Source organism: Colletotrichum truncatum (assembly GCF_014235925.2).
Source record: "Colletotrichum truncatum strain CMES1059 chromosome Unknown Contig_0003, whole genome shotgun sequence".
NCBI classification, from domain to species: Eukaryota; Fungi; Ascomycota; class Sordariomycetes; order Glomerellales; family Glomerellaceae; genus Colletotrichum; species Colletotrichum truncatum.
In genome coordinates, this window is record NW_027222400.1 from 6,618,143 (window position 1) to 6,639,808 (window position 21,666).

Genomic DNA, 21,666 nt, shown 5'->3' on the forward strand with positions numbered 1-21,666 from the left:
TGAATGAAGAGAAGGTGAAATGGTAGCTTATTGCCAGTGTTGAATATGGGTCAAGGCTTTTTCGCAGATACGGTCGCTTACCTAGGCTGGCATTTTGGCTGATGCGTAGAACATGAGCAAAGTAAGACTACTGCATTACGTATACATAGACTGCAGGATAGCATCTGGCACTGGTCTGTCAAGTACAGTGGGTAGAAGGATTCCTTCCCGTCAGCCATCTGCCCACATGTAGTCAAATATCCGAACCTCTGAAGGAAATAATGCATTAGATAGCTAGAAGCAACAAGTATCGAAATTATCAAAGAAACCGGATTTAGAGCAGTTGAAGGGTAGGAAATGGAGTGAAAAATAACTTTCTCGATAACACCGGCAATAAGGGAATGTCGCTTAACGGTGAACTATGAGTTCATAATGATGGTTCCAAACGTGTTTATAAGCTCAAGCTTTTGATTCTGTCATGGGTTGGGATGCCATTTTCGAACATCTACAATTTAATGCATACAAAACAAGACAAAACTAGGGTTTTCCCAACTTTAAAGCTGAACAGCAATCGGATTTGGGCGATGCCCTGTTTGGTCAATTAGTTACCCGCATGCATGGGACGATGGACAAGGCAAGGCAGCTTGGAGAGATCGAGATCGGGTGCGGGAAATGAGGGGACGGGTCCCAAGCACCGGAATTAGGGTCCGGTGCAGTTCATTGGTGGAAGGGTTCGAGGGCCTCCGTGGGTTATGTCAGCATTCCCGTCCGCTCCGAAACCCCCGTGTCGCGTGTCGGTCGGAGGTACGTATTGAGCCGGACGGCGCATCCCGTTCCAAACAGGGTGCAGCGAACATTTACTTGAATATATTTTTAGATTTCCTGCAAGCCAATTTCCTCATGTCTGGGAGCCTGGGTATCTGAATGTCTATCAAGTGTTCTTTGTCCACTTAGAAGGAACGATAATGTTGGCAGAGACACCGAAAGTACACCACCGGGTTTCTTCCGACAGTTGAGGTCTCTTTAATTAATGAGGCTGTATTTGTTGTAGGTATGTTCCTGCCTACTTTTCCATCGCTGCCTACCCCTCCTTTCAAGCGAAATCACCGCGCGTAACCGATCATGACACTTTACTCACATTTGACTAGTTGAATTGCTCCGAACGGTTGCCAAGTCCCCGCCCACCTCGTCTGGTAGTGCCCCATCATGAATCCTACGCTGCTGACAGAGTTCTGCATATGCCGTCCTGTCGCCGCGCACTCTAGCGTGTGCCTTCACCGCCCCCAACTTGAGGGGCTGATGAGCTGAGGGCAGGGCTCGATGCGCCCAACGGCCTTTTGGCCCGCTGTCACCGCCTTGTTTCGCCTTATTTGGCTTGGGTTTACCGACCTGGCTTGCTGGCATGGGACTGATTGGTCGTCCCTGATGCTTCGTGTTGGTTTGATCTGTCGCCACCAGTCGCCTAAGTCTCCCGCAGCCTGACTTTGTCTCATCGACCAACGGGCACTCCCGCGCGCCTCCCGCTAATCGGACCTGCCCCTTCAATATTCAAAGACTTGAACACTCTGGATGGGTGACGCTGTGTGAAAGGCATCCCTAGCCTGACTGTCACTGTTTGACGATCAGATCTCCACAACTTAACCCCGCCAAAATCGCGCGGGGAATACAGACGCCACTAGGGACAGAACATATCTCTGTCGAATCATCGCCCAATATGGACGAGAAGACGCAGCTGTTGCGCTCCGACAGCATTAATCGGCAGTTTGCAGCGATTCTCGCTGATGCCCAAAAGCAGTATGCTGATTCTACAGGTCTTGACCTCAAAGACTATATGACACCACCGATGCGGACGACGGAGGACCTTCTGAACGTTATCAACCGGCAGAATGAGCAGTTCACGAGTTTTCGTGAGAAGCGCCAAACTCTTTTTCAGTGTCTTTCAGCTGCATGTAAGCCTCTGGAAGTCGTTGGCGAAGCTCTGGCAGGCGCATCGGAGGAGATCTTTCCTCCGGGCCAGACGATATTCGCAGCGGTTATGTATCTGGTGAATGCTGCCAAGGACGTTTCAGCATGCTATGATTCGATCATAGATCTGTTCGATCAGATGCAAGACTTCACCATCAGACTTAAGTTTTATGTGTCTCAAAGAATGTCCAACGAGCTACATGAAAAAGTCGTCAAAATTCTGGTCACTATCTTTGAGATTTTCATCATCGCAGCGCACGAAGTCAAGAGCGGTCGGTTGAAGTCGTATTTCAAGCGGTTGTTCGGGAAGGAGAGCAAAGTTCCTGATTCTATGAAAAAGCTTGCTACTCTTACTGAGGGAGAGGAACGACTCGTTATCGCAGAAACCAGTGCTGGTGTCAAACGGTCACTCTCAAACCAAGATCGCTTGCTCGAAATGATGTCGAGAGTTGACGTAAATGTCCAGACACTGCGTGTAGAAACTCGTACAACCCAGACGAGAGAGCAGGCGCTCTCATCCAACCGAGACAAGCTCAAAGGTATTTTGCAGCCCTCAGTTTATCCAGAAGACACACTTCTGTCTCTGAACAGAACCAGGACACCTGGTACCTGTGACTGGATTCTGGAAGACCCTTCCATGAAGGCCTGGTTCGCTGGCGATATTCGATTCCTTTGGGTTTCAGGAAATCCCGGTACAGGAAAGTCCTACTTGACCTCCCGTCTTGTTTCTTGGGGTCAAGAAGTACTAAACGATCAAGAAACGACCAGTATGATTGGTTATTTCTTTTTCCGCCAGAACAACCCAGAAAGTCGCTCAATGATTCAAGCTCTAAGAGATATGGCATACCAAATTAGTGAACAGGATGTTTTTTACGGCAAACAACTTATTCGTGAGGTGTCCACTAGCGATGAGATTAAGACCGTCTCGAGCGCATTCAGAAAATTGCTTGTTGAGCCATGCGTGCTAGACAAGTGGAAACGACACATTTATGTGTTGATGGATGGTCTGGATGAGGCTGACCCGCGAGAAGTCAAAGAGTTTCTCGCGATGCTGGACGATTTAAATCAACAATCTGCAGAAGGAACAAGAGTCCAGGTCGCCCTGATTGGGCGCCCTAGTCTGTCCGATGACATCCTAGATTACCTCGGAAACGACTCCACCGGAGGTCAGCAACTTCGAACAATACACGTCACACCTGATCGAAACAGCTCTGATATTGTATCTTACATTGTCGAAGGCGTCAATTCCGCACGAGTTCTACGAGGCTCTACAGAAGACTTTAAACAGGGAGTTATTGAAGCCATGGTTAAGCAAGTTGATGGACTCTTCATTCTTGCCAAATTCATGCTGGCAGAACTGAACAGAATACGTCACCCCAGAAGAATCATCGAGAGTCTTCAATCTTATCCTAAGGAAATCAACGGCATGTTGAAGAAAGCAGTGCTAGGGTTTAGCTCATCCATCACGCAAGAAGAGGCAGACGACCTAAACGAAATTCTCATCTGGGTTTCGGTCGCCGAGATGGGTCTCACGCTCGAGCAAATTGAGGCTGTTTTGGCGCTCAAAATGGGCGACGCACCATTTGGACTAGAGGAATCATTGAGAGGACAATTCTCATGTTTTTTCACGCTAGAGCGAGAGGATGGACTGTCAACAGCGGATTTGGCTGATCGGCATGACATGCATCGTCGCCTATCTCATATTGATCTGGATATTACCAAGCGAGCAAGCCCTGACTTCCTGGAAACCGACAGAGATATTGAGTATTTCTCAAACAAGAGCACAACATACGTTACCTTCTTCCACATGTCGGTCAAGGAGTTCTTTCGAGAAGACATTTCGACCGATCTGAAGGCTGACTCGCAGTCGCCTTCTATCGGTTTTCGACTTGCTGATGCCAGGTTACATGTCCTGAAAGCTTGTCTGCGCATTTTTACTGACCCGACCTATCTCACCCTGGGTCAAGAAGGACTGTCTCTACAGCGGTACGCCGCCTGGTACTGGCCTGAGCATCTCGGAGATGTCAAACTCTCTGACATATCTGCAGCCGAGAAAGCGGATATTGGCACTCGTCTTTATGTCATGCTTACGGACCCAACTGTGCTTCTCACATGGACCAATTTGTTTGAAGAGTCCCTTGATATTTGGACTGATGATAATATTAAGGTGGTCTCCAAGTGGCTGAATGATGCAGATGTTGTTAGAAGCCTTAATGCCGAACAAAAAGCCTGGGCGACTGCGGCAGCGTTAAATCCAGCCCGTCTACTGGAACCAATGGGAAGAACCTTTTCCAAAGCTTGGCTTATTGAAGATTTCGGCATGTACATGCCAACACTCTTCTGTTTTGGTGTAGTCCAGTCACTGCCGCTTCTGGAGGAAGGCAAATCTTGGTCTGATTCCGAATTGCACTGGCAAGAGGTCAAGGTGGAAGAAAGAATCAAAAAGGCCGCCGAATGGGCGGACCACCCGAAAACTGGGCATTGGTACCGAAGGATCGGTAGTACTCTTCTTAATTTCGGGGAGCATGAAATAGCGCTGGAGTACTTCAAAACCGCGCTAGACCTTGACTCCAACATCGTCGAGAGTTGCGGTCGTATGGGTGTTTGCTATGCCATGAGTGGCAATTTCGAGAAGGCCCTTAAACTTCATCTCATGTGCGAGGTTGTCGAACAGAACCACATGGCCAAGGGCTACTACAAGACGGACCAGGAAATCAAAAACAGCAAATGGCGACTCTACAAGAACCAAGCCCAGATCGCCGAATGCTACAACCGCATCGGCCGGGTAGAAAGTGCTATAGCTTACTGTCGCAAGGCCATGAAAAACGCTTACAACACTCGCGACTTTGAACCAGAGGCTGCTTATATGAGGGTTCTTGTGGGGAACAACCGTGTCACGGAAATGATGAGCCTTTTTGACGAGCTTGACAATCAATACACCGACAAAGGAAGCTCCAGATTTGTTTTGTTCCTCCTGAGTCAGATCCCCGATCCATCTATCCGAGACTGGTTCCCTCAAGCTGCGGCTCGGACAAGGAAGACGGACATTCTCGCTGAGCGCTATGCCTATGCAATTACGTCGGCGCACGATTCTCAAGATTCTCGAAAGGCATTTTACTTGCGTAACGCTCTTGGAAACGTGTATATGGCGGCCCAGCAATACAACAATGCCATCAGCATTCAGGAAGCCATCTGTTTCGATTACAAGGCCAGAGGCAGCCTGGCTGTACGAGTTGAATATATAGCCTCGTTCAAACAACTCGCAAGGGCCTACTATTTTAAGGCGCTTGAAGCTGACGAGACCCTAAGATCTGCTGCGGTTGGTCCCTGGATTAAGAAGCTTGAGGAGCTCATGCAGCAGCAGCGAAAGTATCAAGATCGAGATGTCCCACTGTATATGGCTGGATTTGATTTCAACGAAGCATCGATATTCTTGATTCTCCTATACCGGTTGCAAAACAAGGAGTCCGAGTCCCGGAAACTGCTGGGAGGTCTTGTGTCTGAAAGTCTGAAACTATTGGAAGATGATGAGCCCCAAAACGACGAGATTGGCATTCGCAACCTTCAACGAACCTTGATTGCGGCGGGCGATGAGGTCAACGCGCTGGCACTGTGGCAATCTGTCAGAACACCACCAGCGGCGACAAATCTCGCTGGCCACTTGAACACCGAGAGGCGTTCTAGCTCTCCTCGAATTGGTGGTCACTCTCCACGGAGACAAAGTAAGCAGATCACGCTGCCAAAAGTATTCTCCGAGGACAGTGGATTTTCGTGTGATGACTGCCTCAAACTATTCAAACCGTCAGACAAGTTCGCAGTGTGTTGGTACTGCATTGACTCAAAGTTTTGTCTGCCCTGTCTGGCTGCGCTGAAAAGCCAGAACTACACTCAAGCACACACTTCTCCATGCAAGGCAAGCCATAAGTGGATAACAGTGCCGCCTTTGCTAAAAGATCTTCAGTCTGGAGAGATTTTAGTAGATGGGCAGGTTCAACGACTAAACGAGTGGAAGTCGGCATTGCGGCAGAAGTGGGCGCAATCAAACACTGCCACAGGGCTTGGGATTATCTAGAGTATGCGGATTAATGGTAAGAGTCTGGGTTATACCATTGAAGTTCCATTAGAGAAATGAACAAAGAAACTTGAGTTGCTGCTTGGAAAGTTTGATTTAAAAGGTTCTTGCATATACGAACAATTGGATGATATTGGGTTTTCCTCTGCCGATCCATCCTTCATTTATCCGCTCCATGCGACGTTGCCGAAAGGTCGGTTGCAGAAATCAGCTACAATTCGTCGTGTACCACTTCTTTCTCATGGACGTCGCCTTCAGTGCTGAGTTGCTCATCAACCCTTTCATCCACGTTATCCTGAAATGCCGGCCGAGCTGTACCATCACCTATAGACCGAAGAAAATTTTCGACAAATCCTGGAGTAATGGCATGGTTCTGTTCGGAGTGATAAGCAAGCCCAGTCTCTTTGTTTTGCAAACCGATCGCAGGGAACGTCCATTTTATCCCCAAGCTTGCAGGAACATCTGGGAACGCTGGTGGATCTACTGTGACAAACTTCAGATTTTGCTTGTACTTCCTGGCCGTTTCTCTAATATGCAAAGCGAATTGTTCGCGCCGAGATGCGTTGAAGTCGAAAAAATAGAGGACGTTAGTTTTGCTCTGCCAGGCTTTATATTAGCTTAGGCCTCCAAGTTGGGGTAGACGTTGTCTCAAATGGAGTGCTCAATGAAAGAAAAGAAACTAACACCCGTGTAGTCAACTTTGTTTTGGTGGGTCATCTCCGGTACAATTCGATTGGTGCAAGCCTTGACGAACTCTTCTAGCGAGTAGACATGCTTGAAAAACTCATCAGTCGAATGTTTCTCATCGTCAAGGTTATTGAAACAGTCAAGAGACGATGGCCCATTTTTTGAGTCACGAGAAATGACACCATACGAGTGCAGATGCGCATTCGTAGTGGCTAGGTCGTGGAATCGTTTGTATAGGCCTTTCCCTGCGTCTTGGTCTGTCAAATGCAAGATGAAGACGAAAGAATCAGTATAGGCAAAGCTGGTAACGTTCTCCAAGCTCAAACCAGAGACGACGGGGCGTAGGGAACGACTTTTGAAGGCAATGATCCTTTGAAATAGTCAGAATCTATAGACTTAACCTTGTGTAAATGTCAAAAATTGACGTACTCCTTCGCTTGCCTAGGCCCCCTATAGTATTCGAACGTCTTAGCCGAACGGTAAAGCCTGATGGCGGGGTACGTCCGAACATCGTGTTCTTCGCAAGTTTTCGAGTCTGTAGCGCAATCGATGCTTAAGACGGACTTGTCGTGATCAAGGACGAGATTCCATTCTGTTTCAAGTAACTGACTGTTCCAGCTACATTTAGGTGAGTAGAAGGTTTTGTTTGAAGACACGATTGCAACGTACCTGTCCGGCTATATCCCGCAAACCAAGTCAGCAGGTCTAATTTCTATGCGCATTTTGGTATGGAGCCTACATCGACAACTGCGTCCGAATACATCAATGCGACGATCCTTGAGCAAATATTTATTGTTCATGGTGAAGTGACTTACATGCTACCAGCGTATCATCTCGACTTTTGAAAGCTTCCTCAAGATCTAGTCTGCTTGTGTGGCTCCATGCCAGACTGGGAATTGCCAGAAGGGCGATGCAGACTACATGTTTCAAGAAAGCCATGTTGACACCGCCGAAGATCATTTGTAAAAGACAGGAGAAGGGAATTAAAGTCAGACAATTCCCATGGAAGAGGGGCACCTTTCAAACTGCCAAAATGTTATCTGCTGACCTTATTTTGGGGTAGCTTGGACGCATGGAAAAGACTTGAGTCGCGGGGTCACCGGACGAGGGTCCAGAATCCGAAACTAGACCAGGAGGAATGCATGTGAGAATCTTTGCTGAACGGCTAAATTGCATGGCTGCCCGATGTAACGTACGAATAGCTCCATTTGGATTTGATTCGGAGAATTTCAAGTTATTGCAACAACTCCGTGGTCTCGAAATGATGTTGCGGAGAAGCGCTCCGGCTGCCGTATTTGGGAGCAGCTGCCACCTTGAATACTTCTCGCGATAACTATCCCATTCACGAAAATGTGTTCATCACTCGACATCATCACCTCCGCAACAATTCGAAAAGTATACCCTAAAAACAAGTCCTGATAAGTCCGGCTTGGACCATGAGAAGTGGCTTAATATGCACTTTGTTTGCAGCTACGGGTGTGCTTTGTATGCCCAATAGCGACAATGACCTGAAAGATTATACTTGCGACCATTCGGGCTACCAAATCAATTTATTCTCTCACTCCCCTTTGGTCATATATATTACGAACTTTTTGACTTCATTCGAACAAGAACACCTGAAGAAAATCACGTTTGTCTCTCTGCTCTTAGATCCTGCTCATTTTTGTCTACCTTAAGTACAGGAAGAATGATTGATAAAAATCTTTTTTTCCTTCAGAAATGGGACATTCGCTCGTTCCCAGGTTGCTTCGAGCGGAGGCGACATTTTATCGTCCCACCGCACCTCACAGTCGACTACCGTTGTACCTGATGCAGTGACCGAATGCATCCAGGAGCGTGCACGGCGGTTTCAAGGTCTCGACATGGCACCCACTCACCTCGAGCCGATCCAGCTAGTTAAATATGGACTGGGAGAGCAGTATCATTTTCATACGGATTGGTTCCCAGCGGACTCAGGAGAACATGGCTCTGTTGCAAAGGGAGGTAATCGTGTAAGCAGCTTTTTCACGTACGTTGCCGTCAGCGACGACATTGCCGGCGGCGGAACGAACTTCCCAAGACTTCAGGCTCCACCGGGGAAAGGATGGTGCAAATATGTAGATTGCGACGAGCCTTGGGATGCGGGTGTCACGTTTCGCCCTATAAAGGGGAATGCCGTGTTTTGGACAAACTTGGTCGAAGCAGGGGAGGGGGATGAGCGAGTGTTACACGCAGGCCTGCCGGTTGTGAGGGGAGAGAAGCTGGGGATGAATATCTGGACAAAACAGGGGCCATTCAACTAAGGACTGATAGTGTGCAGAATATGCTTGACAGATGAACCTGGGACTTTGGAGCCGAGTTGATAAGCCGGAACTTTGACGGTTCACACGATCCCGTTTGATGTGCTCTATATCTGAAGCTTGTCCAGCACGGAAGTTTCTTAATTGGCACCCGCCAACACCTGACTTTGCTTCGGACCCATTCCTGTGTGTGGGGCCGGGAGACATCCGTGTCGGAGGAGAATAGGCTGACCATCAGCGACGGAAAAGTTAAATAAACAGAGTCGCGGGAGATGAATGACTTTTCTCTGCTGACATCAACCAGGGAGTTGAATGCATCATAGACAGCCAACCACTGTCGCTGTAGATGACTTTCCCGAGTAAGATAGATTAGCGTCCCCCGCAGATGGTCTAATTTTGGTTCCTACAAGATGGGCAAATGAAACGGGCACTTCAAGACTATCCAAACTAAAGCTGCAATCTCACTATCAAAGTCCACGGGATGGAAACCCAAAGTTGTATAATTTAGCTTGGTCTACTTGTCGCTTGGTTGCTGATTAAGATTGCACTATTAAGCCATCTTTAAGCCATTTTTGAAGTTTATATGATAGCTATGGTTACTCGAGGCACTGATAATCACAAGATCACAAGAACCCCGAAGTAAAGGAAAGCAGGATGCCCATAATCTTGATGAGGGTTATTTTTTTGTCATAACTTGTCATACGAAAACGTGCCCTTCATGCACCGGCTTCCTTAAGAGCTGCCTGTCCTTGCTTCACGATAGCATCCGTCTCATCAGCACTCAGACCGGGTAACGGATTCCGCTGGCCTTTTGAGTTGAGAGACCCGGGAGCTTTCTTGTCTTTGAGATCGAGTCCGGTAACGATCTCTGCCGCTTCCGAGTCCGTCAGCCCCGTCGTTGGGTTGACCTTGTTGTCCCCAATCGCATTTGCATGTGGGTTGCCGCCCCCGGCATTCGCTGCCGTGCTTCCCTTCTTGCTTTGCCTCGTCTCCAGTTCAAGAGTGCTTCTCTTTGTGCCCGAACCCTCCGCATCGTTCGTGATGACCTCGGCTTTGAAACCGCGGCGGCTCAGGTCTTCGACCACTGACGTAGATCCGGTGCTCGTGAGCTCAGTACTTCGGCTAACCGCATCGGTGGGTTGACGTGCTGCGACGCCGTTGAAAGCAGGCTGTCGGTTGCAACATGTTAGTGGCCTGGTTCAGAGGCTTGGTCGACGTTTTCAAGAACATACCAGAGCCGATGCACTGCCTGACAAGGCAAGAATGACGACAGAAAACCGCATGTTTGTGTAATGTTTCTCTAGGCGTGGAGTGCGTTGTTGTAGATCAAAATTCTCAAACTCGGCGCGTGGAAACGACTGTCGGTTGCGGAGAAAACGGAATCGAGAAAATGGAGATTTGGGGAAGTGAGTGTAGATGTCGACACCGAAGTGCTGGTTACCAGGGTTGAAACCGTGGATAAAGCAAAGAATGAAGCAGAAGCCGGTAGAGGTAGGAGGGGGAGGTCCAAACACTTTGGGGAACAGGTTCGTTGATCTGAACTATATAGTGATTTGCATGCCATCTTAATTCCACGAGCGTCAGTTACATCCGAAGTCGAGCACGAACCAATGCCTTGGTGCATCTGGGCACCAGTATCACCTTTGTGGAGAAGGGGGTTGAAGTCTCAACCACGTACCCCTGTCGGGGATCTGAGTGCGCCTAGGGGCCATGTAAGAGAGAAAGCTCCAGCTCCGCGGACGACATGCAAGGATGATGCCGTATATTCAAAACTATGGCGAATCAACGAGCAGGCTGAGACGGCACAGGGGTCCTTGGAACTCTGCCATGCAGTGCCGCGTGGTAGGGGGATTTCCCAGAGAAATCCACCTACCGTGGCAACGTGGGCACCTATCGGACTTTGTCGAGACGGGCTCGTAAGTTGGGTACCCGCGTTGGGGTTAGATTCAAGTACAAACTGTTTCGCTGGGTGACATCAAAGCACCTCCAAAGCCCCCTTTTTAGGCCATCCAACTCCTATTTTTGCATTTCCGGACTTCGGATTCTTGCAACACAGTGCCTAACTAGATACGAGCTGCACAGAAAAAGCTTCTCCCCCTTATCTTGCGCAGCTTTACGCGACCGTACGTTATCTGCTCTCATCCAAACATCGGCATTCGCCTCAACGACCAAGGGCCGCAGGCGCACTGACCATTGGGGCCAAAGGACGGGGCAAATTTGTCATATGAGCAAAATGAAACTGCAGAGCCCGACTCAAAAACCTGTGACAGACGAGGTCCGCACCAGCACAAATACGGTGAGTTGATGGGTCTTCCCTGAGCAGGATTACGCATCAACCACACGAGAGTGCGTGAGCGCCAAGCTCGCCATGGCAATCAGCCTTGTTCTCTGGATTTTCCCAAGAGTTGAGGCTGTGCTTTTATCGCAAGATAGGTGCTCGCTGAGTACGACAGCTGTGAACCGACCGCTTTTTAAAAAAAGGTAATTGATAACTTTAAACCTAGTGTTGGTTCGGCAAAGACGGAATTGGTGGGCATCATGCCGAGATAAATTGCAATCCGCCCCCAACCCCGACTCCGCTCTGGACACCGCCAACGGATGTCACGGCCCGGAGCCGGCTATGAAATTCGCGGTCCCCAAGACAGAATAGTGGTTCCATCCTTTGAGGCTACCCTTCAAGTCAGTCATGGTCTCTTGAAGACTATACTTGTAGCTTAATTCCATCAGTAGCGCGAATCATTAGCTGCTTCATTTCATTTTCGAGACGATACATTTCATTTTGGCCCTTGAGTACAAACTATAGGTAATGTGACTGTGAGGTAGCGAGATCTGCTAGAACCAGTGATACTGCGAAACAGGTCTAAATTAGTTCGGCGAAGACTTCCTCAGAAAATCTCACCATCGGATCTTTTCATGCGTTGATTCTCACAGCTGCGTCTTCCGCGGGGGGCTTCACTCGGAGTCTCGGCGCTGGGCAATATATGTGTAACTGAGCACGGCCTATATCATCGCCTGCTATCGGCTATGGACCCCGGATTGGGATCGGCCTCATGGCCAGACTTTTCGGAGCCATAACAGACGACTTGGGTTGTCATTAACAACCGTCTTAATAGAATAAAGAGACATGGCCAACCAAGTCTGAAGCGAAGACAATTGCTTGCACGGCTTATCGGAGGCTGTCCACACTCCGGATTTTCACATCGGCATGAGTCAGTCGCGCAGTTTCCGACAACGACCGAGTTCGATATTCCTTTGATCCACAATCGGTTCTGACCCGGCCATTTCGATAAACCAACCGGCATTCTACACGAGAGCAAACCTGCCTTGACCGTTTTATTTCGTGGTAGAGTCATCATGTGATTGATCGACAACACCGTCGGCATTTAGATACTTTCTTAAGCATGGGTTAACAGAGGAATTAATCTGAATGCTCCTGTCCACTACAGAGCATATGTTGCCTCGATGTTATTTAACAAAGTAGAACACTACAACAAGTCGTAGTACTGAAATACCCAGCAACAACCAGCGCCTTGATTCTAATTCTACAATCTTGATGAGTGCGGCAGAAACTTGGGAGACATTTGCTTAAAGTTCAGGCGGCAAATACTCAGCTGCCAAGTCGGAACTAGCCCAAGTTTGCTGAGGCATATAGTGTGAGACAATGGCACGAGAAATAAGCGTCTTAGGTGCTCGTGTTGGTGACTCTCACGAGGGGATGTGTCACTTGGCTAAGGGTTGGTACTTGTCTCAAGGTTACCTATGAAAACAGGAGGCGTTCAGATTCCTTCGCATGTTGTCATATGTGACAGATAGTTCCACATTTGTGAAAATAGTATAGCATCCAAGCCTACAAATGCTACTGGTGATGGAGGGGCTGCTATCAGCGGCGCCCTGTTGCTAAGACGTAAATACGTTGATCTACATGTCTCAGTTAACTCTGCTGAAAGGTTTATACTCCTTACATAGTGGCAGGTTTGTGGGAGATGGTCTATTTTTAGGGGTCCTATCTTTTTCCGCGCTGTCCGATATATGAAAGACTTTGCGGGGTAGTTGCCGACGAGGAATTGAGAGCACAGTTAAAAGTGCGACAACTGACACCAAATAGGGTGGTTTTGTGAAGATCCTCGGGAGGGAGGCTGGGAAATACCGCAAACGGGCTCGAACCAAGGGAGCGAAAACCTTGCGGTTTCGATCTGCTGACCCGTTTGCAGTTGATATCGGCCTAATTCCGCGCCGGATGATGTTAGTCCAGCAGCGAGAGCACTAAAGTCTGACCTCCACAACTCGGTTCTCAACGAAGGGAAGGTTTTAGGCGCGACTCAATGAGATTGATTTATTAGCGACTGGTGCATGTGCTCACCATGATGTGGTGGCAGGTTACAAAGACACAGATTATGGCCGACAACGCCACGTATTTGGTGGGAAAAAAGTGAACCTCCTGCGTATAAAATATAGGACTACAGGCCCCGAATCCTATCGCGGCCTCAGTTAGCGCTCAACTCACAATATTGAACTCCTTTTTGAAGCTGATAGTCATATCCGATCCGCCCACCATGAAATTTTTAATGAACATCGCAGCCCTGGCTGCGGCTTTGTAAGACTTGTACACATCACCATCGTACACTTCGCTTCTAACAGTACATCTAGTTATGCCACAGCACATGCATACAAACCTGGTCCATGCCCAGTTGTCACAACTACCGCGTTTATCTGTCCCACATTCCCTCAGCGTGCCTGTGCCATGCTATCAACCATTTCTAACCGCTGTGGATGCCCTACACCTGTCCCAACGGTTACCGTCAAGTATCCTTGCGACGGTCCAATCCCAGGAGGTTGCCAGTTGACCGAGTACATCTACGCAACTGAAACGCACAAATGCGGCGGACTCAGTCTTACTACGCGCATAATTCCAACCATCCCCCCTATTCCAACTTTTACGGCGTGTCCCACAGTCTACAAGACCAAGACGATCTGCAGCACCTGCGTCCGGCCTATGTGCTTGGCCCGATCCACGATTAGCAGTATGTGCCATTGCCCACGCAGAGTGCCAACCCGTGTTGTGGGGTGGCCATGTGGGGGGCCTTGTCCAGGGGGCTGCGGGGGCACGGAATACATCTACGCAACGAACAAACCGACTTGTACGAGGCGACTACTTGAGCCAGTGGTGACTAAGGCTTAACGCAAATGGAAGTGTTTAGGATGGAAAGATTGTCATCAAACATGCTACTTTAGCTCGGCCCAAAATTTGGGGCTTTTTCTTTATTTATTTTTCTCTTTCGTTCGCTATTTATCTAGCCTTCTATCACTGCATATCTTTTCGAATGCCGTGCCGATTGAATAATTGATTACTACTACTGAGCTATCGTATTTTTCGATTTATGAACAATGATACAGACACCGTGACTTTTCTTCTCATCACAAGCCATCAAAGACGCATCACCCGAGACCGCCGTTGGATCTGCTTCGGAACGGTCTGCGCCTTGACGCTTGTCAGAGTTGGCACAACAGGCTTAATAAGACCAGTTTCCGAGTCAAAGTAGACGTGATCGATAGTAGTCTCACGTCTATAACCACCTCCACCGGGGATGGCAAAGCGATGGTAGACAATGTACCAATCATCCGTGCCAGGAACATTGAACATGGAGTTGTGACCGGGTCCAAGGATGCCTTGAGAAGTATCCTTCACTAAAATGTCCCCGTGGTAACTCCATGGACCAGCGAATGATTCAGAGGTCGCGTAGCCGACACGGTAGTTCTCAGAGCCGGTATCATCGATCGAGTAGGTAAGGTGGTAGAGCCCCTTACGGTACACTACAAATAGACCTTCCCTAAAGCTGACCAAACCAGTCATGGCCTGGAGAGTGTCCCACTTGATCGAAACCATGTCGTCGTTCAGTTCTGCCACGAGCGGACGTCCATTTCCCCAGTACAAATAGTACTTGCCAGAGATAGGGTCGTGGAAGGCCGCCGGATCGATAGCTTGAGAAGCGGTGATGGCCTCGTTGTTGAGGATCATAGCTTCGGGCTGCGCGGTGAAGGGTCCTTCTGGCGCATCGGCTACGGCAACGCCAATGGTCTTGGTGTTGAGAGCCGCATTATGTCCACTGAAGTAGAAGTAGTACTTGCCGTTTCTTTCGGCGATTGTCGGTGCCCAGGCGTTTCCGGTAGCCCAGTGAACGTTGCCGTTCGCTCCGTCCAGGACGAGAAATGGTTCTTCGCCTCGAGTCCAGTCGACAAGATCATTTGACTTCCAGACGTAGAACCTGTTGCCTCCCCAGCCTGGAACGCCATCAGTGGTCACATAGATGTAGTAGGTTCCATTAAATACGGCGACGTTGGGGTCGGCATAAAGACCGGGCAGCACAGGACTACCCATTTCAACAGCCTTGATCTTCCACTCTGCAATAACTTCCTCGCCCTTGGTCAAAACATAAGTGACATCAGAGCTGAGATCAACAACAGTTCCAGATGCCGGAGAAGAAACTACGCCTTCCGTTGTTGTGAAGACTGGGGCGAGGGCGGTGATGTCGGTGCCCGGCTTGACAGGGAACAGAACCCGAGTGGCTGTCGTGTTGATGATCGGAGGCACCTTTTGGGCAGAAGCATCGGCAAGAGACACCTCCGTAATAGCTCCGATGTTTCCAGAGCGAGAGAGGACTTCAGCTGCGCTCAATGATCTGTTGAAAATGGCAAATTCACGGATCTGGCCCTTGAAAAGCTTGTCACCGCTGTAGACTGACCGACCAATGTAGTTTGCGGATGTGGAACCGCTACCAATGCTGCTCGGCCTGATGTTGACGTCTTCGTTTCTTGCCACTTCGTAGCCATCGAGGTAAATAGCGGTAGTGCGCCCTTGTTGCACAAAAACCAGGTGTAGCCAGGTACCTTGAGGTAGTTGAGACCCAGACGATGCAGTCTTCTCAGTAGTCCAGTTTCCAGTAGTAATGCTTGCCCGGTAGGGGCTGCCAGTGGTGAAGAGATAACCGTTTCCGTTGCCATTAAGTGTGTTACCGAGCCCATAGATGAAGTAAGGGGTCTGCTGAGAAGCATCGAGAAGAACCCTAGCCTCAATGGCAATGTTCTCAACGCCAGAGATAACGTTGTCAGGAAGCTTGATGAAGTCATCAACGCCATCAAAAGTAAGAACACCGTCTTTCACAGCCGCGCTTCCATAAATCACACCATTGTTACCATTGCCCGAAGCGTCATTCACGGTGGTACCTTCAACCGATGTGAAGTTATAACGGAGAATCTCACCGTCGGCATTGACGGTTCCCGAGGCGGGATCGGAGGCGGACTTGGTCAGAGCAGCGAGCTCAGCAGCTGTAACAGAAATAACGGTGCCGTGGCGTGGGCTCGTTGGAAGATTGAAAGATTGTGTCATTGTCCAGTTGGGGTTTCCGACATCGGCGGTCTCAAGGGGAATGTAGCCACCGCCGGTGTATTCGTCAACGAAAAGGTAGAACTTTTCGCCATTAGCATCGCCGGGGTTCGACTTGAATACAGTCGGGCCCTCGATCGAGCTAGTGCCAGCTTTACGGCCAATGCAAGAGGCATCGATGGTCCAGGATTCTAACGTTGCACGAAGAGATTTTGAGCTCTCCTGGATGATATCACTACATCCAGTGCCATTGTATCCTTCGTCCTTGGTGAAACGGTAGTACGTATCACCCGATTTGATAACCGTCGAATCAATGCGGGACAATCCATTACCGTCCTGCCAGATCTGCGCGTCGCTGAATGTGACAAAATCACGAGTAGTTGCGTAGAACATCCGCTGGTAGGTAGCACCCGTCCGATCCACGTCAGTAGGCTCGTAAAGAGTAGAGGCCCAGAAAACCACGTAGGCTCCAATCTCCTCGTCATAGTAGGCCTCTGGCGCCCAGGTATTACCGGCTTCAGGCGGGGAAACAAGGACATGACGTTGCTCAGACCAGGTCTTGAGGTCATGCGACTCCCAAACCTCAAGGTATCTGCTGCCGATTCGGATGGCGTTGGACCAAGATGTACCCGAGCCTATAGAGAGATCGGTCGCGATGAGGTAAAACGTATCGCCCTCTGGGGACCGAATGAGGAATGGGTCGCGAAGACCCTTGGTGCCGTAGGAAGAGGTCAGAAAAGGCTGGCCAGCGTTCAGCTCCGTCCACTTGAGAGCATTATTTCCTTGGCTGGCAGCAAAGAAAATATTCTCGCCACTTTTCGAGCTTGATGTGAAGTACGAGAATGCGTAACCCGCAAAAGGTTCCAGCTTCACAGCCTTTCGTACAGAAGCGATGAGTGTGCGTTCTTGGGAGACGCCTTCGTGATCGATCGATGCTGTAAGAGCCACCTGAGTGTTCTCATCCTGTCTCTTAACAACGCCATCGTCCGAGATAACAGAGGACGCGTTGCTCGACCACTTAACAGTAAAACCGTCCAGAGTGGCGGGTAGGTGCAGGTTGCCACGAACGTCGGCAATGTTTGTGATGGTCAGGGCTGCAAGTGCTGCCTCAATCCGCTCTGTGGCATCTTGGCCAAGAGCAGTTCCAGCTAAGGAGACCGCGAGGGAAAGCCAAAGTCGAATGGGCTGCATCGTATCGTCGAGCCGGGGAGTCGCCTAAAGCCTCATCCATACTAGAACATCTATGATAAGATTCCGTGCGCTCTTTATATACCAGCCTACCTTCAGCGGCATACCAGGGATGATCAGCCGTATGACTTGTAGAGACCAGATGAACCGCCCCAGACTTAGACTGGGGGCTGACCGTCTTGGGTGGTAAAGAACTGAAAAAAGTGGCACCTCCATAATCCAAAAATGATACTTTACGCTTGACATGGCACGAATCTGAGTAAAATGACAGAAGAATCATAGGTTGGAATCGGAACTAAGCGAATAAAGGAAGGTAAAGATACCAGCCGTTATACCGATGTCTACGTGAGCGGTCATGGTAACCCAAGCTACCCCGAACTCCCATGCTTCTCCGCACTTTAACTACCCCACAGTCCCCAAGAAAAGACGTAAATGATGCACATCCTGGGTATTCCAAGGTGTCATTGCGGGGAAATCGCAGCCGGTTGAGAGTAGAAGCTGTGTCCGAGTCTAGTTAGAGGAGGTTAAGTCATCGGTTTAATTCGTGCGACAAACTTAAGGCTGGATGAGGAGCAGGCATTGGGACATTCATTTGAAAAGGCCGGTTAATCGTGAATAGCCCGGCAACAAAAGGCTACTTAGAATGCCGCGTATGACGTTGAACGAGGTTGGCACCCTGCTAGAGATTTGATGGCGACGCCAGCAATGCCCTGTACTAGGTCGTAGTTGATGTGGGGAATACGATGAATGTGGTCTAACTCGGGTTGCAGCTGACCTCGTCGTCGTTGTGGATTCGGGCAAAAGAGGAGGCATGATGTTGTATTTCGCGGAAATGTAATTATACCATCGCAGAAATGATAGGCCGAGGCAAAATCTACATGCGCTCGAATGAAACTGCGCAGAGCCAGAAAGAGAGAACTCTGACCCCGCAAACCGTTCGATCAATTAAGATCCAAACCTTGTTTTTACCCATTTTCCCCCACATTCTACCCTGCTAAAAACAATTCTCTACTACCTATGAACCTGTAGATAATGTATACTCTCACGTGATACGTTGCCGCTGTCGCTAGAGAGCGGCACTGTCTGAACACCGCTATTGAGTTTGCATTATTGCTTAGTTGCTTCTGTACTCCTATGGGATGATTTCACTGAGTGACTTAAATACCTGTTGAATAGTTGTAGAATGCCACATTTTCAGAAACTAGTTGTAGAGTGAGACGCTCTAATTATGTTGTAGCTGCAGCGATTCCTTGCCGGAAACTTCCTGAGTAAGCCGAATAGGTAATTAGGTCAGGCAGTATCACCAGCATCAAGACAAATATGTACCCTACTCTGACGAATGAATGGGGGCAAATACTTTGGCAGCATTCTCACTCTTCCCTCTCAAAACTTGGGATACCCTGTTGTTTCATTTTGATCTAAAGAGGGATGCAGTGCTATGCATGCTCAACCCGAAGGTGAAATTATTTGGTCACAACCTTTGGCGAAGTGCGATAACAATAATGCTGACTAAAAAAAGAAGAAGTGGATATCCGCATTGTAAGTGGCGTCATGGTGTTCTTTAAGTGTCGTTATTGGTACTTCTTTTTGATTTGGGTGGGTTCTAAGGCTACTTGAATATGTTGGTGCCGTCCTTCGTCAATGGAGTCGAAGTTGAAATCACTTGATTGCTGGCAACTGCAAGGCTGCCCATATGACCTGGGTAGGTCTCATAGTAGATTCCTTCTTGACCTGAGGGACCTTATAACAAAGAACCACAAACCAATTGATTCGGCAAGACAAACAAGCTCAGTCTAGAGTTCAAGCCGCTGAAAGTGGGAAAACGGGTAGATGATGAATCTCCAACTTCCCCGTGCGAGTGCCGGAATAGGTTTGTAGGTTTGGGCAAAGATGGATCTTTCATGCAACTTATAGAAGCTGACGATGTCCAGAAGGATTGCGTTTTTAGAGTCTAAGGGTGCTCACATACTCGACTAACGATTTCAGTATTTTGCTCTCCCGTTTGAAACGGCGACCCAGACAGGCAAAGAGCTACAAAATACGGTTCAATTTGGCTTACGTGCTGTGGGTATCTTCTTGGACTTGGTAAAATCGAGTCATGATGACGGGAGAAGAGACCTTGAGTCGCTGTTAATATTGAGATAACCATAAGGTGAAAGCATAATGAAACTATTTCTACTTTGCCATACTACTTTGTCTTGTGATAGCTTTAGGGCTGTCGGTAAAAACCCCGGATTGCAATAGTGTCACTGCTCGGATCGACATTTTGAACATGGGTCTTTGCGAATCCGAGCTTATTTTCCGTTGTCAACCCAGCTGCGGGTTGTCCTGTGTAGAGGGATCGACAGTAACATCATAGTGGGTCGACAAATCGTTTCTCGCATTAAGGAAATAATGTCTAAACATGTGGCCTTTAGATCTGAAAATCAAGGAATTTCAAGTTCACTGAAGCGACGTCAAATGAATCTAAATCATGTATGAATGATGTCTTACCAAAAGAAAACCGCCCATGTTTGACAAAATGTATATAAAGTCATCACTAAAATAGAGCAAAAATGCTCCAATCTGAAAAGGAAAATCGACTTAGTTGAAATAAACGGGTTCATCCGGTGAACTTCAATCCTGTTCATACACCTAGCCGGACACTCAAAACCCAATTCTTTCGGTATACAAAGATCAATTCATTGTGCTGAAAAAAACAAGCTATGTCCATCAAACTTATGATTCGAAAGTCAATAAGTCTTTGAAATGTCGTATGTACATAGTTTCGACCAAGACTTCCCAGTCTCTGAAAGTAATACACGCCGAAGTTAGTAACTCTCCTTTCCATCCAGGCAATCAGCTGATCGAAGTGGAAAAATTTGTTGTATCCTTTTGCAGCAAGCAATTTATCCAGAGCAGACACCAGACTTGGAAGGCTCACAGCCACCAGCGCAGCCGTTGTACATCTGGCACTTGACCTTGGCATTAGTGCAGACGTTCTTAAGAGTAGCAGTATCGCCGTAGTTGGAGTTGATGCCGACGATCTCGCCGCCGTTGTATGCGGTGACACCCTCGACATACACGTTTCGCTTGCACTGGCTGCTGCACTGTAAAGAGAAAACACATGTCAGTAGTGAGAATTGGTGAATGTATGGCCACTGGCAAACTTACGTTGCCACAGGAACGGTAAACTTTGCCATAGTCGTTGGCGTAAAAGTTGATGATCTATATTTCAAAGTTAAAATGAATCAGACACAACGAACTGGCTGAAAAGGACTTACGTTTACGGTACCGCAGCCGTTGTGTTGGATGATCTTGTCCGACGCCTTGTAGGCACCTCCGCCAATAATCCAGGTGTGGTCGCCTGCCTTGTCATTTTTCTGCATTGGATGTCAGTAACTGAGCCAGCAGATACAGGTACCCGAGGTGTTTCTAGTGGAGAACTTACTACGGTGATGGCATCCTCACAGACGTCCTCGAACCACACAAATTCGAGAGTACACGGGCCGTCACAGTGAACACCCTCGGCTTGGTTCTTGCCAATGATGGCATTCTTCAGGGTTGCACCTCTGCGGAGCAAGAAGACAGCATCGGCGTCGCCTATGCCCAGGTTAACGGGGCTATTCGTCGCTTCAGCCTAAAACGGGCTTTCTTACCTCCTTCAGCTTGATCATTGCAAGCGCCAGAGCCACGGTCGAACCTGGCCCACCCACCATCGTAAACCTGACCGGCCTTGACTTCAATCACCTTGCTGTTGGTCTTGGTGGTTGTAGGGGTGGGAACGCCGCCCTCATAACCGAGACATGCCAGTGCAGTTGGCAAAACTGCAAAGAGGCCGACAATACCCGTCTTGGAAAAGTACATGGTTAAAGTGTCTCCCTTGAAGTTAAGTTTGGGAGTCGAGTTAGGTCTAGACGAATGTGCTTAGTGGTTATATGGCTGTGTTAATGCCTTTTGTTTTGGAAACGGTCGTTCACAACCCTTATATAATAAACACCACATCAAACAAATATCGCCCATTGAATTTGCCGGTTATTGCTCCTTTTCCGTGAATTCACTATTGGTGGACTTATCTCAAAGGATCCTTAATACTTGGAAACTCATAGACGACACATGCTGAATTTCCGGATCCT

At 48.5% G+C, this 21,666-nt stretch overlaps 7 protein-coding genes across 7 annotated transcripts; 3 read left to right on the forward strand and 4 right to left on the reverse strand.

Annotated features, from left to right (window-relative positions):
• Positions 1-1,693: 1,693 nt before the first annotated feature.
• Positions 1,694-6,016, forward strand: CTRU02_206722 (nacht and tpr domain protein; the record flags this gene model as incomplete). The annotated part of the gene is made up of 1 exon (XM_036732378.1): positions 1,694-6,016. The coding sequence occupies one exon, from the start codon at positions 1,694-1,696 to the stop codon at positions 6,014-6,016; it is 4,323 nt and encodes a 1,440-aa protein (XP_036575854.1).
• Positions 6,017-6,227: 211 nt separating this feature from the next.
• On the reverse strand, positions 6,228-7,642 carry CTRU02_206723 (protein disulfide isomerase; the record flags this gene model as incomplete). Its single annotated transcript, XM_070204761.1, has 4 exons — positions 6,228-6,614; positions 6,701-7,073; positions 7,133-7,340; positions 7,519-7,642. The coding sequence occupies 4 exons, from the start codon at positions 7,640-7,642 to the stop codon at positions 6,228-6,230; spliced, it is 1,092 nt and encodes a 363-aa protein (XP_070061865.1).
• Positions 7,643-8,139: 497 nt separating this feature from the next.
• CTRU02_206724 (prolyl 4-hydroxylase alpha) lies at positions 8,140-8,985 on the forward strand (the record flags this gene model as incomplete). Its single annotated transcript, XM_036732380.1, has 2 exons — positions 8,140-8,333; positions 8,421-8,985. 2 exons carry the CDS (start codon positions 8,140-8,142, stop codon positions 8,983-8,985), a joined length of 759 nt encoding a protein of 252 aa, XP_036575856.1.
• Positions 8,986-9,698: 713 nt separating this feature from the next.
• On the reverse strand, positions 9,699-10,265 carry CTRU02_206725 (uncharacterized protein; the record flags this gene model as incomplete). Its single annotated transcript, XM_036732381.1, has 2 exons — positions 9,699-10,151; positions 10,215-10,265. 2 exons carry the CDS (start codon positions 10,263-10,265, stop codon positions 9,699-9,701), a joined length of 504 nt encoding a protein of 167 aa, XP_036575857.1.
• Positions 10,266-13,723: 3,458 nt separating this feature from the next.
• Positions 13,724-14,161, forward strand: CTRU02_206726 (uncharacterized protein; the record flags this gene model as incomplete). The annotated part of the gene is made up of 1 exon (XM_036732382.1): positions 13,724-14,161. The coding sequence occupies one exon, from the start codon at positions 13,724-13,726 to the stop codon at positions 14,159-14,161; it is 438 nt and encodes a 145-aa protein (XP_036575858.1).
• A 246-nt stretch (positions 14,162-14,407) lies between these two features.
• Positions 14,408-17,554, reverse strand: CTRU02_206727 (Xylosidase/arabinosidase 2; the record flags this gene model as incomplete). The annotated part of the gene is made up of 1 exon (XM_036732383.1): positions 14,408-17,554. One exon carries the CDS (start codon positions 17,552-17,554, stop codon positions 14,408-14,410), a length of 3,147 nt encoding a protein of 1,048 aa, XP_036575859.1.
• Positions 17,555-20,439: 2,885 nt separating this feature from the next.
• CTRU02_206728 (polysaccharide lyase family 3 protein) lies at positions 20,440-21,397 on the reverse strand (the record flags this gene model as incomplete). Its single annotated transcript, XM_070204762.1, has 5 exons — positions 20,440-20,640; positions 20,705-20,758; positions 20,815-20,913; positions 20,982-21,133; positions 21,190-21,397. 5 exons carry the CDS (start codon positions 21,395-21,397, stop codon positions 20,440-20,442), a joined length of 714 nt encoding a protein of 237 aa, XP_070061866.1.
• Between the last annotated feature and the right edge of the window lie 269 nt (positions 21,398-21,666).